General features: G+C 46.8%; 2 protein-coding genes across 2 annotated transcripts in view; one reads left to right on the top strand and one right to left on the bottom strand.

Annotated features, from left to right (window-relative positions):
* Positions 1-1200: 1200 nt before the first annotated feature.
* MAT2A (methionine adenosyltransferase 2A) lies at positions 1201-7286 on the top strand. Its single transcript, XM_069766646.1, has 9 exons — positions 1201-1465; positions 3256-3333; positions 3415-3537; positions 3619-3731; positions 3807-3950; positions 4031-4249; positions 4503-4685; positions 4803-4936; positions 5254-7286. Exons 1-9 carry the CDS (start codon positions 1372-1374, stop codon positions 5354-5356), a joined length of 1191 nt encoding a protein of 396 aa, XP_069622747.1. The 5' UTR covers positions 1201-1371; the 3' UTR covers positions 5357-7286.
* A 487-nt stretch (positions 7287-7773) lies between these two features.
* GGCX (gamma-glutamyl carboxylase) overlaps positions 7774-12423 on the bottom strand; it is a 63875-nt gene continuing 59225 nt past the window's right edge. The window contains exon 15 of the mRNA XM_069766645.1: positions 7774-8086. Coding sequence (XP_069622746.1) covers positions 7918-8086 — 169 coding nt within the window. The 3' untranslated portion in view covers positions 7774-7917. The remainder of the gene's footprint in view (positions 8087-12423) is intronic.

A 12423-nucleotide genomic window follows, 5' to 3' on the forward strand; every position in this document is an offset into this window, starting at 1 on the left:
TGTAAGCTCTCACGAGCAGGGTCGTCTTATTTTGCTTTAATTATTGTATTGTTAACGTTGTTACTTATGACTTTTGTGTTTGAAACTGTTAAACTGTAAAGCGCTGCGGAATATGTTGGCGCTATATAAATAAAGATTATTATTATTATTACCTCTGCAGATGATGTAGAGGGAAAAAAAAGGATCGGGCTGTTGAAATTCCAGCCCTTGATGCTTTTGTTTTGAGGAGAGGTAAGGTGTCTCCTCTCGCTCTTTGAAAACATGAGCTGAGCGTTCCTGTGTAGAGGGGGGAGCGATGGCTGCCGGCTGACACAACATAGGAAGTAGGTCAATTTCCAGTTTAATGCAATATTATAGTGGGAAAGTGTTAACGAAAAATAGATGAATTGTAAAAAATTATTAAAATACAGAATTTCACATCACCCCCCCATCTAAACTATAAAACCATATTTGGTATTGCAGCATTGGTGACTGTCCGAAGTAACATTTATCTCACACGACGAAAAAAGCATCAAAATGGCAGAATCGCTGCTTTATAGTCATTTCGCCTCTCCCAAAAAAGTGAAATAAGAAAGTCGTATGGACAGTAGCGAGAAAACCTACGGCTCGTACCGCAAAAAAAAACCCCAACTCTACCGATCAAAAAAAGTCTCGCTCTTCGAAGGCGAGGAGATAAAATCGAAAAAGAGGGGTGTGTAGAAACGTGGAGCCGGACCCCACACGTGGCCTGTAAAATGCTATATTCCCTCGCTCAGAGGCCTCCTGTCATTCTGCCTCTTTACATTATCCAGGCTGTAATGAGGTTAACATTGGATACAATGGGCCTTCAGCTATTTATCTCTCACACATGACTTATCAGCACACTTGGCTCACGCTGAGGGGCCGCACATGACAGGACGCGGTCACCCCGACCGTCCTCTCTTTCTCACGACCCAGCCACATTAGCTTGGCTCCTCCCACTCGCTGTAAGCACTATGAATCTTGGACTGTACCAAAATGCCAGCTAATACGTTTACCCGTGCAGTATGATAAATCATGCCACATAATAAACTGCCTCCGCATATACAGAGCCCTGCCACGATTCAATATTATTTCCAAGCTTTCTTCTAGTTGCGAGGGTCTTCTCGCTACCACCGACCCCCCCCCTGTATATATGGTACGTTCCATTGGGCTCGTCCCACTCCTCATCAGAGAGACGTCAGTCTAGGCGGGGGCTGAGGACTGGCCGAGAGGCCTCGCGCGGGATCCGTGACGTCACTACTGGAAAGCTATAAAAGCTCCACACCTGGCGCCATTCCTGCATTCCAGCCGGCGAGGACCAAGCACGAGCATTTTCTGTATCGCTACGAAACGGCCTCCACTGCCGCCATTATGAACGGACAGATGCTGAACGGTTTCCATGACTCCCTCATCGATGAGGGCAGCTTTCTTTTTACCTCAGAATCTGTTGGGGAGGGGCACCCCGGTGAGTATTGGAGGTGGCCGCGTGTTGTAACCGTTGGTCGGGGGGGTGACGTCATCGCATGTTCAACAGCGGTTTTTGTTTATAAAGTTGTTTGAAACCGTATGGAGCGTCGGAAGGGTCTAAATTATGCCGATGGCGTTTTGTCTTGTCCTTCTGGCGTTCTCGGTGTTGGAGGCTCCGCAATGCAGTGAGGACACGTGGTCCTGGGCGGCCCCTCCTGTCCTGACTGCCTGGGTGACTGCTCTGCCTGCTGCATTGTCTGCCCGTGCCCCTGTACTGCAGGTGGGCACATGTCCTGATCCCTGACCTATACTATTATGTAAGGGATCCTTGCCACTAACATGTACAATACATGCATTATGCTAGTCCTCCCTTTCCTGGTAGGAGCCATTACTCTTAATCTGGTGTCCCTGCCAGCTAATTAATTATATTGTGTAACAAAGACTAAAATGGCTCCAGATTAGTAGATAATTGGCGAGGCGCCATGTGACTGCACCGGAAATCTGATGGCGGTAAGAATATTAGAAGGGCTCAGGTGTCAGACCGATCTCTACCTCCCCTTTAAGTGGTGGCGGTAAGAATATTAGAAGGGCTCGGGTGTCGGACCGATCTCTACCTCCCCTTTAAGTGGTAGGTTAGTCTGCTGCTTTAATGTTGCCTGCAGGCACTAATGTACAGTGGCCATGATGGGATCACAAGGCAGTCATGTATTCTGTCCCCTCCTGCTCCGGTGGGTGTGGGAGGGGATGGCGTTGCATCAGGTTTCAGGTCGCCCCCTGGACAGCTGCAGGATGGGGGCTGCTGCGTTTGCTTACGCGATCTATAATTGTCAATGGCGTTGGATTGCCGCCAGGTTCTGTCTAGGCTTTCAGGATGGGCCGTACTAGAGTGCCGCATTACTATTTGGATCTGTTCCTGGCTTTGTTTGGCGGCCGTAGTTTCCTTGGAAAGTAAATATACAGAGGTGGCGGATGGGCTCTCTCGGGGGTCTTGCACAATATTTATCCGGGTCGTTGACTCCTACTTCAGTGATGGAGGGATGATCTCACTTCCAGGAATAAAGGGATGGGTTGTTGATGGTGAGGATTCTTGGCACTCAATGCCTAAATCATTATCTACATTCCCCATGATAACTATTGGTCTGTTGCTCTGGCTGATAATGAACAATGGACTATTTCCCTTCAGAGTAGATATTTTGCTGTATCTATTGCCATATTCCATAGCGATCTATTGCTGTCCCTCAAAGGGGGGTTTAGATTGTGCCGTAATCAGTAGGTCTCTTGCCTTTGGGAGTAAACCGGAGCAGCTGGAGGAAAGCGTGGGGAGAACGTGCGAACTTCTTTGGGTTAAGTGGACTTTAGGTTTAGTGTCTCATTAATGGACTGACTAGAACAGATCATGTAGGGTTTGCATGTCAGTGTAGCATTAGACTGGTAACATGATGCCCGACCCTGTAGGAGGGCAGCAGGTGTTGGGTGAAGCAGCCTTATATGGGAGACACTCGCTCATCTTGTTCTGAATTATACAATGCTGTGCAGATCGGCTCAAGTTCTATAAAGCTTAAAGGGGAATCCACTTAAATTAAGAGGAATACGCTGCTGCCAAACATGGCTGTGGAAACTGTTCTTCCCTGGGAACAAAGGGTTGGTCGTGCTGAAATCAGTCGACCCGTTCCTCTCCCTGATGTCTATCGGTTGGCCTGGGTAACGATCGAACGTGAATGACCAGGTTTGTTCTGGTAACCTGCGGTATCCTGATTTCTCATCACTTGTGTTGGTTTGTCATTACAGACAAAATCTGTGACCAAATCAGCGATGCAGTCCTGGATGCCCATCTCAAGCAGGACCCTGATGCTAAAATTGCTTGTGGTGAGTTTTGGTGCCCTACGCTTATTGCAATACTTCTCGGTAACTTTGAGGATGAAATTTGACGGTTCTGTTTGCCTGCAGAAACTGTTGCAAAGACTGGCATGATTCTCCTCGCTGGTGAGATCACCTCAAGGGCATCCGTAGACTACCAGAAGGTTGTGCGGGACACAATCAAACATATCGGCTATGATGATTCCTCCAAAGGTGAGTAATATTGCTTGGCTTGAGTTGAATTTGCTTTCTACAAGGCTAGATCTGGCAACGAAATGTTCTGATCTGCATTAGGTTTTGACTACAAGACCTGCAATGTGTTGGTCGCCCTTGAACAGCAGTCTCCCGACATTGCCCAGGGAGTGCACTTGGATAGGAATGAAGAGGATGTTGGTGCTGGGGACCAGGTGAGAACTAACTTAAGGCGACTAGAGCCGCTCACACTTGTAAAACATGGCATACTAAATTTCCCCTTGTTGCAGGGCATCATGTTTGGCTACGCTACAGATGAGACAGAAGAGTGCATGCCTCTGACTATTGTCCTGGCACACAGACTGAATGCTAGGATGGCAGAGCTGCGTCGCAATGGTACCTTACCCTGGCTTCGTCCTGACTCTAAGACCCAGGTGAGTAAGACTTGCAGCACATGCAGGTTCTCTGCTAGGATCCCATGAAGGAGCACATTATAATAGCCATGTAATTTCAGGTCACCGTCCAGTATATGCAGGACCGTGGAGCAGTGATCCCTGTTAGAGTGCACACCGTTGTAGTCTCAGTACAGCACGATGAGGGAATCTGCCTGGATGAGATGCGTGATGCACTGAAGGAGAAAGTTGTCAAGGTTGTGGTTCCCGCCAACTACCTGGACGACGATACCATCTACCACCTGCAGCCCAGTGGTCGATTTGTGATCGGTGGCCCACAGGTCAGCAGATATGTTGGGATGGTTATTGGTTCTATAGTGTTGCTCGCACTGAATTTATGAACTACTTAAACCTCAAGACAGCTGCTGATTTCCTAAACAAAGGGCCAAGTGAGGGAGGGTTGGTAAAGGACTCTGGTCTATAGGCATCCAGTCTACCGGAGAGCAGTGCTGGGCTGAGCATCTCTATTAGTGGGGATCTTGGCACCAGGATGGAACTTGACCTGTCACTCAGTTTTGAAATATGTATTTCTAGGGAGATGCTGGTTTGACGGGACGCAAGATCATTGTGGATACTTATGGTGGATGGGGTGCCCATGGTGGTGGAGCCTTCTCTGGCAAGGACTATACTAAGGTGGACAGATCTGCTGCTTATGCTGCCCGTTGGGTGGCCAAATCCTTAATTAAGGCTGGCCTCTGCCGCCGTGTGCTTGTTCAGGTAGGTAAAGCCTCCGGTAAGGGTTATTTTTCTTGCACCTGAGGCTGGCCAGTAGGGGTCTTTAATATGCCCTTTGCCTATGCTGTTCACACACTGTAGATCTCAATCTCTTAACAGGTCTCCTATGCAATTGGTGTTGCCCATCCTCTGTCTATTTCAATCTTCCACTATGGGACATCACAAAAGAGTGAGCGGGAACTGCTGGATATAGTGAAGAAGAACTTTGACCTTCGTCCCGGTGTTGTCGTCAGGTAAAGTCAGCAGCAAGCATTGCTTTGTTAACCAAGGAGGTGGGTGGGAGATGTCCTTGATAGATAGTAAAAACCTGGTAAGGGGTATGTCCTACAATGTGCTAAGCACCATAGGCCCGATGAGAAGATTGCAAGGGGTTTCGGGCCACTGGTGATCCCTGCTGTAGGCAGTCTGTGGTGAGTAGTGTCCATGATGTCCCCCCAGGGTAAGTGCCCTGTATAGGAGCCATGAGGCAGGATTCTGCCATAGCTGATGATTGCTAAACACACGTCTTCGCTTTACGCTGTACATTAACAAGCAAACTTGTATATTCCAGGGATCTGGATCTGAAGAAGCCAATTTATCAGAGGACTGCAACCTATGGTCACTTTGGTAGGGAGTGCTTCCCCTGGGAAGTACCCAAAAAGCTGGAGTATTGATTGTTAGGCTTTTCCCCCTCTGACCTGCTGGCGTTATATACAGAGAAGCCTGCAGACTCTTAGGGAGGAAAAGGCCCCATATTAACCTTTCCTGTTATTCTGTGGGTTCACTGTGGTCTCCAGTGCCATGTCCTGCTTGTGGAGACAGTACCATGTATGAGCTAGTTACTACCCCTGCATCTTTGCTGTTAACCTATTGGTGCTTCTAGCAGAAGGCATTTTTATTTTTTTTTTCCCAGTAGCCTTAAAGAGGTTGACAATTTTCCTCAAATATATTGGAGCCCTCTCCAATGTTAAAAGACCTGCACAATGTCTTAATTTGTAGAACACCGCTCTCTAGTGATGAGCGAGTATACTCGTTGCTTGGGTTTTCCTGAGCACCCTCGGGTGACCTCCGAGTATTTGTTATTGCTCAGTTTTCATCGTGGCAGCTGCATGATTTACTGCTGCCCAATACGCTGAATACATGTGGGAATTCCCTAACAGCCATTCCTCACATGTATTCAGCGTATTTGGAAGCTGTAAATCATGCAACTGAGACGATAAACTATATCTCAGAGCAATAACAAATACTCTAGAGGTCACCTGAGCGTGCTCAGGAAAACCCGAGCAGCGAGTACTCGCTCATCACTACTGGTCTCTTGTCAACTCCCCCAGTCACGGACTGTACAGAGCCCGCTACCGGTAGAGGGGCCTACACGATCACAGCTCTTGACATGCCCACATTTCCCTTGCTGTGAGCAATGATCTTTAGAGGATGCTGGAGCGGCATCGTGTGATCAGTCATGGTGCTGGGACAAGTCGGTCCATGAAGATTGCTGTAAACAAGCAAATGGTGTTATACAAATCAAGATGCTGCTTATCTAATGGGTGGGTTCCAGTACATCTGAGGATGATATGGCTGACCTCTCAGGTGACCTCTTGACCAAGTATATTGTCCCCAGGCTTCGTAGACTGCCATAGGTGACACTGTCTATATTCGCTTGTATCTTGTTGGGTCCTACATTGTTCCCTTACTATGACTCTTCAGGTGACCCATCCCCATTCATGTCCTAGTGTGCATTTAATTCCCTATGCATACAATGCAGCACTTTGCCAAAACCATACTCATGATTCTCAATGGCTCTTAAGCAGTGCACAACTTGTCCCACCCCAACAAAAGTGAAGTGGCCTTTTAGGCTGTTCTTTCTCGGTGCCTGTACTCGCTCCTCTTTTTCACTAAGCCACGCTGCACAAAGCTCTCCCTGTTTAGTGTCTAATCTTCTGCGAGCCTGTGCCACGGGTAGTATACCTTCCTCTGCAGCTGGCTGGTGTGGCTACAGAGAAACCAGCCCAGTGCGGAGATGAGGCACAGGATTAGCAGCTGGCAGGGAGAGAGTAAAGGATCTTACTTGAAATTTGATGTGTGTAATACCAGTATTTCAATCTCAATACTTTTAGCATAGACACATATGCCATAAATGTCTGAGATGGGAATGCTCCTGAACTGCTTTATTTATTGTTGCCAGGCATGGGTGTAAGTACAGAGTAGCCCATGCTGCAGGTGACATCTTATTTTAAAGTTTTATTTTTTTATACTTTATGCTGTTTATCGGTTTTGATACACCACCTCTCCAGGACCTCTGGCATGCTATGGTGTAGTACAGAAAAACCATGGCTGTGCCTTGCAGAGGTCCTGGCTTGTGTTCATGTGTATCTCATTCAGAAGGAGCGCCCCCTGCAGGAATAGGCACTTATACCAGTGTTTTACAGAGAAGCTGGTTGTTTACATGCTCATAATGTAGGGGGTTCTCTGACTGCTATAGGGTACACTAACCTTCAGCTTTTTTTAATTTTTTTTTTTTCCTATTCCATGTGTCTGGTTCTGGTAAAAACAAATCAATCACGGCAAGATTTCATGAAATAAAGTATTAGGTGCTCCCCTTTACAACCTGTGTCGTGTGATTTTTGTCTCTGGCAAAGGTTCTCTAATGGTGGTGAGCATGGAGGATCTGAACACTGGTGGCTAGGTTCCCTGTACAGAAAGGCCTGGTGTTATGCTTCTCACCACCTGTCCTACTGCAGAGCATGGTCGTCCACGTCTTCTCAAAGGCCAAAGTAGATCAGACGAATCAAGGCTCTCGGGGCTGGTCCTGATACTATAGTACTTGTCTTACAGGGTTTTCCCAGAGTTCATTTTAGTTACTAGATTTTGGAATTAAAGTCACAGGGCTGCCCTGAATGATGCCTATGCCATAACTAGCAAGAGCCTGTATCGGCTCCATGTTCCCTTTAAGTCTAAGGCCAAACAATGCAGTAATGCTTGGTGACCGGCTAAGAATAGCAGCATTGGTGGGGAATATTTATAGTTTTTAGGGGGTCCTTAGTGAACAGTCACTTTAAGAAAGTGGGTAAAAAAAAAAAACTTTCCAACCTGGTAAGATGTTTGTTAAAGAGAGACACCTCTTTATTTTAAAAACTCGTGTAGTGCTTTATCACTTGTATAAAAGTATTCTGGTTGTTTGCTCTGTACAAAAAGATATTAGAAAATAGTTCATCAATTAATAACACATTATGTAGGGTCACACATCTGCATGTTCTGGCTCAGGTAGAGGGTGGTCTTGCTGCTTTGCTTCCTGTTGTCTTGGATCTTCATACTTTATATTGGCAAACGCCACTTCTACTGCCAGCTGCTCCAGGGGCGGTTTACCGATGAGGATATTCCGCAGAGAGATGGCCGTCATAAGGAAACTGCACAAGAAAACAATGTACAAGATGACTTCCTCTTATCATTCACAACGGTGGCTGTGCAATGCAAAGCGGTAAACATGACTGATCGCACATGTAAAGAAAACCAGAGACGGTGATGTATGCAATGCTCAGATTCCACGTCTGTAAGAGCATGAGTGCTATTGGGACACCTCAACATCAGCCATAAGAGTGTACAGAACCAAAAAGCTACTGCGTGAGGGACAACACAAAGCTTCATGATATACAACCGTACCCTATTAAACCATTCTAGTCTCCATAGGAGATGCCAGGAAGGTCAGGTACAGATACCCCCCACATAAAGTACTGGAGGGATAGCTGTAGGGGTTCTGTAATAAAGGACAGTTACTGTCCTGAAATAAAATCATGTTTGAGAGTTCTTGATAATAAGCAGGTCTGATGGGGCAAAGCCTTTTTATATGTAGAGTGGTGATCAGCAAACCCCTGGATGTTTGGGTCTAGCTGAACATTTATAAAGAAGAAAAAACATTTGTTTGCGTACCAGACCCCCTACATCCGTTTGCCACACTGTCTTCTGTATGACAAACGGTGCATTTGATTTACGGTAAGGCTAGGTTCACATTGCATTAGTGGGTGTCCGCTGACGGAATCAGTTTCATAGCGGCACCAACGCTATGTAACGAATCAGCGCACCCATTGACCGCAATGATGTAGCGTATCGCCAACGCATGCCATCATTGGCATGCGTTAGTGATGTGCCGTTATTTTGTGACAGACCCTCGAACGCTGTCTGCAGCGTTTTTGGGTCCGTTCCTGCTAGCGCGATCGCATAAGGCGATCCCTTTTCGGCAATTGCGTTGTGCAGTCCATTTAGCGCATACGCTAACGCAATGTGAACCTAGCCTAAGAATTACTGCTGGTCAGAGTGGTGGCTCCCATGCCATAGCATAAGTCAGCAGCTGTGACCAGAGCTAAAAAGTTTACCTCCATTCACAGATGTCAGGCTGATGGGGTGTATTACTCCCATTAACCTACGCCTGTTCTCGCTGATAACTGCAAGAGCAGGTGCCGCTAATGGTTCATCAGCTGGTGTCTGAGCTATAAATACATAAAAAAAAATTACATGGGGTCTGTTCTATTTTTGATAACTAGTATAGCAAAACTGACAGCTGCAGGCTGCAACCCCCACAATAATAATAATAATAAAAAAAAAAAAAACATGGAGTTCCCCCCCACTTTGACAGTAAAGTGGACAGGTGGGGTGCCATGGATATTCACCCTTCCCAAAGAAAGGCACATCGACTAGATGCACCAATTCTGGCGCTTTTGCCTTGTGGGGTAAGATTTGTGAGGTTGATGTCACCTTTGTATTATCAGGTAACATCAAGCCCAGCTGTTAGTAATGGAGAGGAGTGAGGCTTCTATATAACACACTTCTCCATTACTAACCCCATACTCGTAAATTAAAAATAATGCCCAGAACAAAGGTTTTCTTTTTTAATAAAAATCCACACCATTTTACAAATTTATTTAAAAATAAGAGTTATAAGCACATTATGCCCATTCCATTGAAACCCATGTCCCCTGTAAAATTATCATATCCTGTCTGAGGGAATTTGTTTGAGTCCTTGCTTATTTGGCAAGTTATAGTGCTTCCCAAATAAGCTGCAGAGGGAACCCCAGATACACGGAGCATGCCAACTGTTCAGCTTTGCAGTTGCATGTGTCACAACACATGCATGGACAGCCTGTCTGTTGGACTCTCCATGCATGTGCTGTGACTGACACAGCTGCAACACATGAAGCTGCACCTCCGGCCAGCTGATCAGCAGGAGTGATCCATGTATCCGGGTTCCCGCTGCAGCTTATTCGGTAAGGCTACGTTCAAACTAGCGTGCGCCGCTGCGTCGGCGACACAACGCACGCAAAAACGCGGCAAAACGCACGCAAAAACGCTGCGTTTTGCGATGCGTACGTCGTTTTTTGCCGAAAATCGGACGCAAGAAAAATGCAACTTGTTGCGTTTTCTTGGTCCGACGCTTGCGGCAAAAAAGACGCATGCGTCGCAAAACGCAACAAACAAAAACGCATGCGTCCCCCATGTTAAACATAGGGGCGCATGACGCGTGCGTCGCCGCTGCGTCACCCGACGCACACTAGCACAACGCTAGTCTGAACGTAGCCTAAGCGCTCTAGCTTGCCGAATAAGCGACCCAAACAAATTTGCTCAATTCTAGTCAAAAGTAAACGTGCCACGCCGTAAACAGTGTCTCTGACATGTGGTTTACAATGTGGACAGTGCCATTATATGACCATCCAGGCTGAAAACCACGGAAGAATGAGGTGCTGTGAGAACAGCCTCAGTGATGTAATGAAGGTTACTGCAGGTCCCTGAGTTTGCGTTCCTACACTTCACCGTGAGCCAGAGCTTGCTGTGATCACTGTGAGCCTGGAAAATTAACTGCGGTGACCTCAATGAGAAGTGTGAGAACGCAGCATCAGTGACCTTGCGGTAACCTTGAGGGGGTCACTGAAGCAGCACCTCATTCTTCGAGTTTGGACAGTCATATTATAGCACTGTCCAGGTTCTAAACCACATTTTGCAGACATGGATTACAGCTTGTGATACCTTCACTTCAGACAAGTGAGGGATATGGTTCATTATTTTTATTTTTTTTTTTTTTTACAGGTGACATGGGCTTCAATAGAATGGGCATCAAGTGATTATAACTTATTTTTAAATACATTTATAAAACGTGGATTTTTACTTCAAATTAAGACTTTCTGGGTGGTTTTTATTTACAATATGACTATGGGGATAGTAATGGAGAGAGGCGTCTTATAGATGCCTTTCCATTACTAACCACTGGGCTTCAAGGTAACATTAACCCCACAAATATTACCCCACTTGCCACTGTCACAGGGCAAGTGGAAAGAACCAAGCAAAGCACCAGAATTGGCGCATCTAATAAGTGTGCTTTTGCTGGGCTGAGTGGGGTCAATAGGCATGGCCCCATACCAGAGAAAACACAGAAAAAACATGCAAGGGTGCTAACCTGTCCAGACCTCAAATCAAATGCACCATCATGGTGCAGCGGGCCCAAATGAGGCTTCTTTTACACTTGCGTCGTGTCACGTCCGTCGCAATGCGTCGTTTTGGGGAAAGACGGATCCTACAAATGTGCCCGCCTGATGTGTTTTTTGCCCATAGACTTGGATCGCGACGTATGGCCATGCGTCCGTCGTGCACTGGATTTGTCGTGTTTTGGCAGACCGTCGGCACGAAAAAAACGTTGAAGGGAACGTTTTTTCGTACATCGGGTCCGCCATTTCCTACCGCACATGCGCGGCCGGAACTCCGCCCCCTCCTCCCCGGGACTTTACAATGGGCAGCGGATGCGTTGAAAAACTGCATCCGCTGCCCATGTGCCAAATTTTCACAACGTGCGTCGGTACGTCGCGCCGACGCTTAGCGACGGACGCGTACGGACGCAAGTGTGAAAGAAGCCTAAAGATGGCGACTGCACAGGTGCGGCAATACCAAATGAGACTGCCAGCCTACAATCGGGGATTGGCCGCATGGCACACCAGTGCACACAAATAATCTGCAGAAGTGTTCACACAGAGTATGCAAAGCATCTGGATCATAGCCCATTAGTAACGCCCTGTGGCGGGCTGCCCAGTGCTAACTACTGTGTCCTGTGTGAACAGAGGCCACAAGTTACAAAGCCATCAGGGCCCAACTGCACCTCAAAAAATAAAAAAAGCGCACAAGAACATATCAAAATCTGTAAGGTATTCGTTAATATTATGGCCACAATACGTAAGCTGGCAGCCCTTGTCAAGGTTCCTCAGTCCTACTGGCCATAATATCAAAATATGTAAGGTATTAGTTATGTTCTTGTTCACTTTTTTAGTTTTTTGAGGTGCAGTTAGGCCCAGATGGCTTTGTATGTTGTGGCCTCTGTTCACACGGGACACATTACATTTAGCACTGGGCAGCCCGCCACAGGGCGTTACTAACAGGCAGATGTTGTGCATTCTCTGTGGGAACACTGCTGCAGATTGTGTGCACTGGTGTGCCAAGCTGCCAATCCCTGATTGTAGGCTGGCTGTCTCATTGGTATTACCACACCTGCGCCCGCTGCACCATGATAGTGCATTTGATTTGAGGCCTGGACAGGTTAGCACCTTTGCCTGTTTTTTTCTGTGGCGCTTTCTCTAGAATAGTGGAGGTTTTTTCCTCTTGTGGGTTATGGCCCCATACCAGCCTGAGAATACCAGCCCCCAGATGTCTGCTTTAGCACAACGTTTTTTAAAATAATTAAAAAAAAAAAAAAAAACACCAGTCAGGTACC

This window comes from Ranitomeya imitator, chromosome 4 (genome assembly GCF_032444005.1).
Source record: "Ranitomeya imitator isolate aRanImi1 chromosome 4, aRanImi1.pri, whole genome shotgun sequence".
NCBI lineage: Eukaryota > Metazoa > Chordata > Amphibia > Anura > Dendrobatidae > Ranitomeya > Ranitomeya imitator.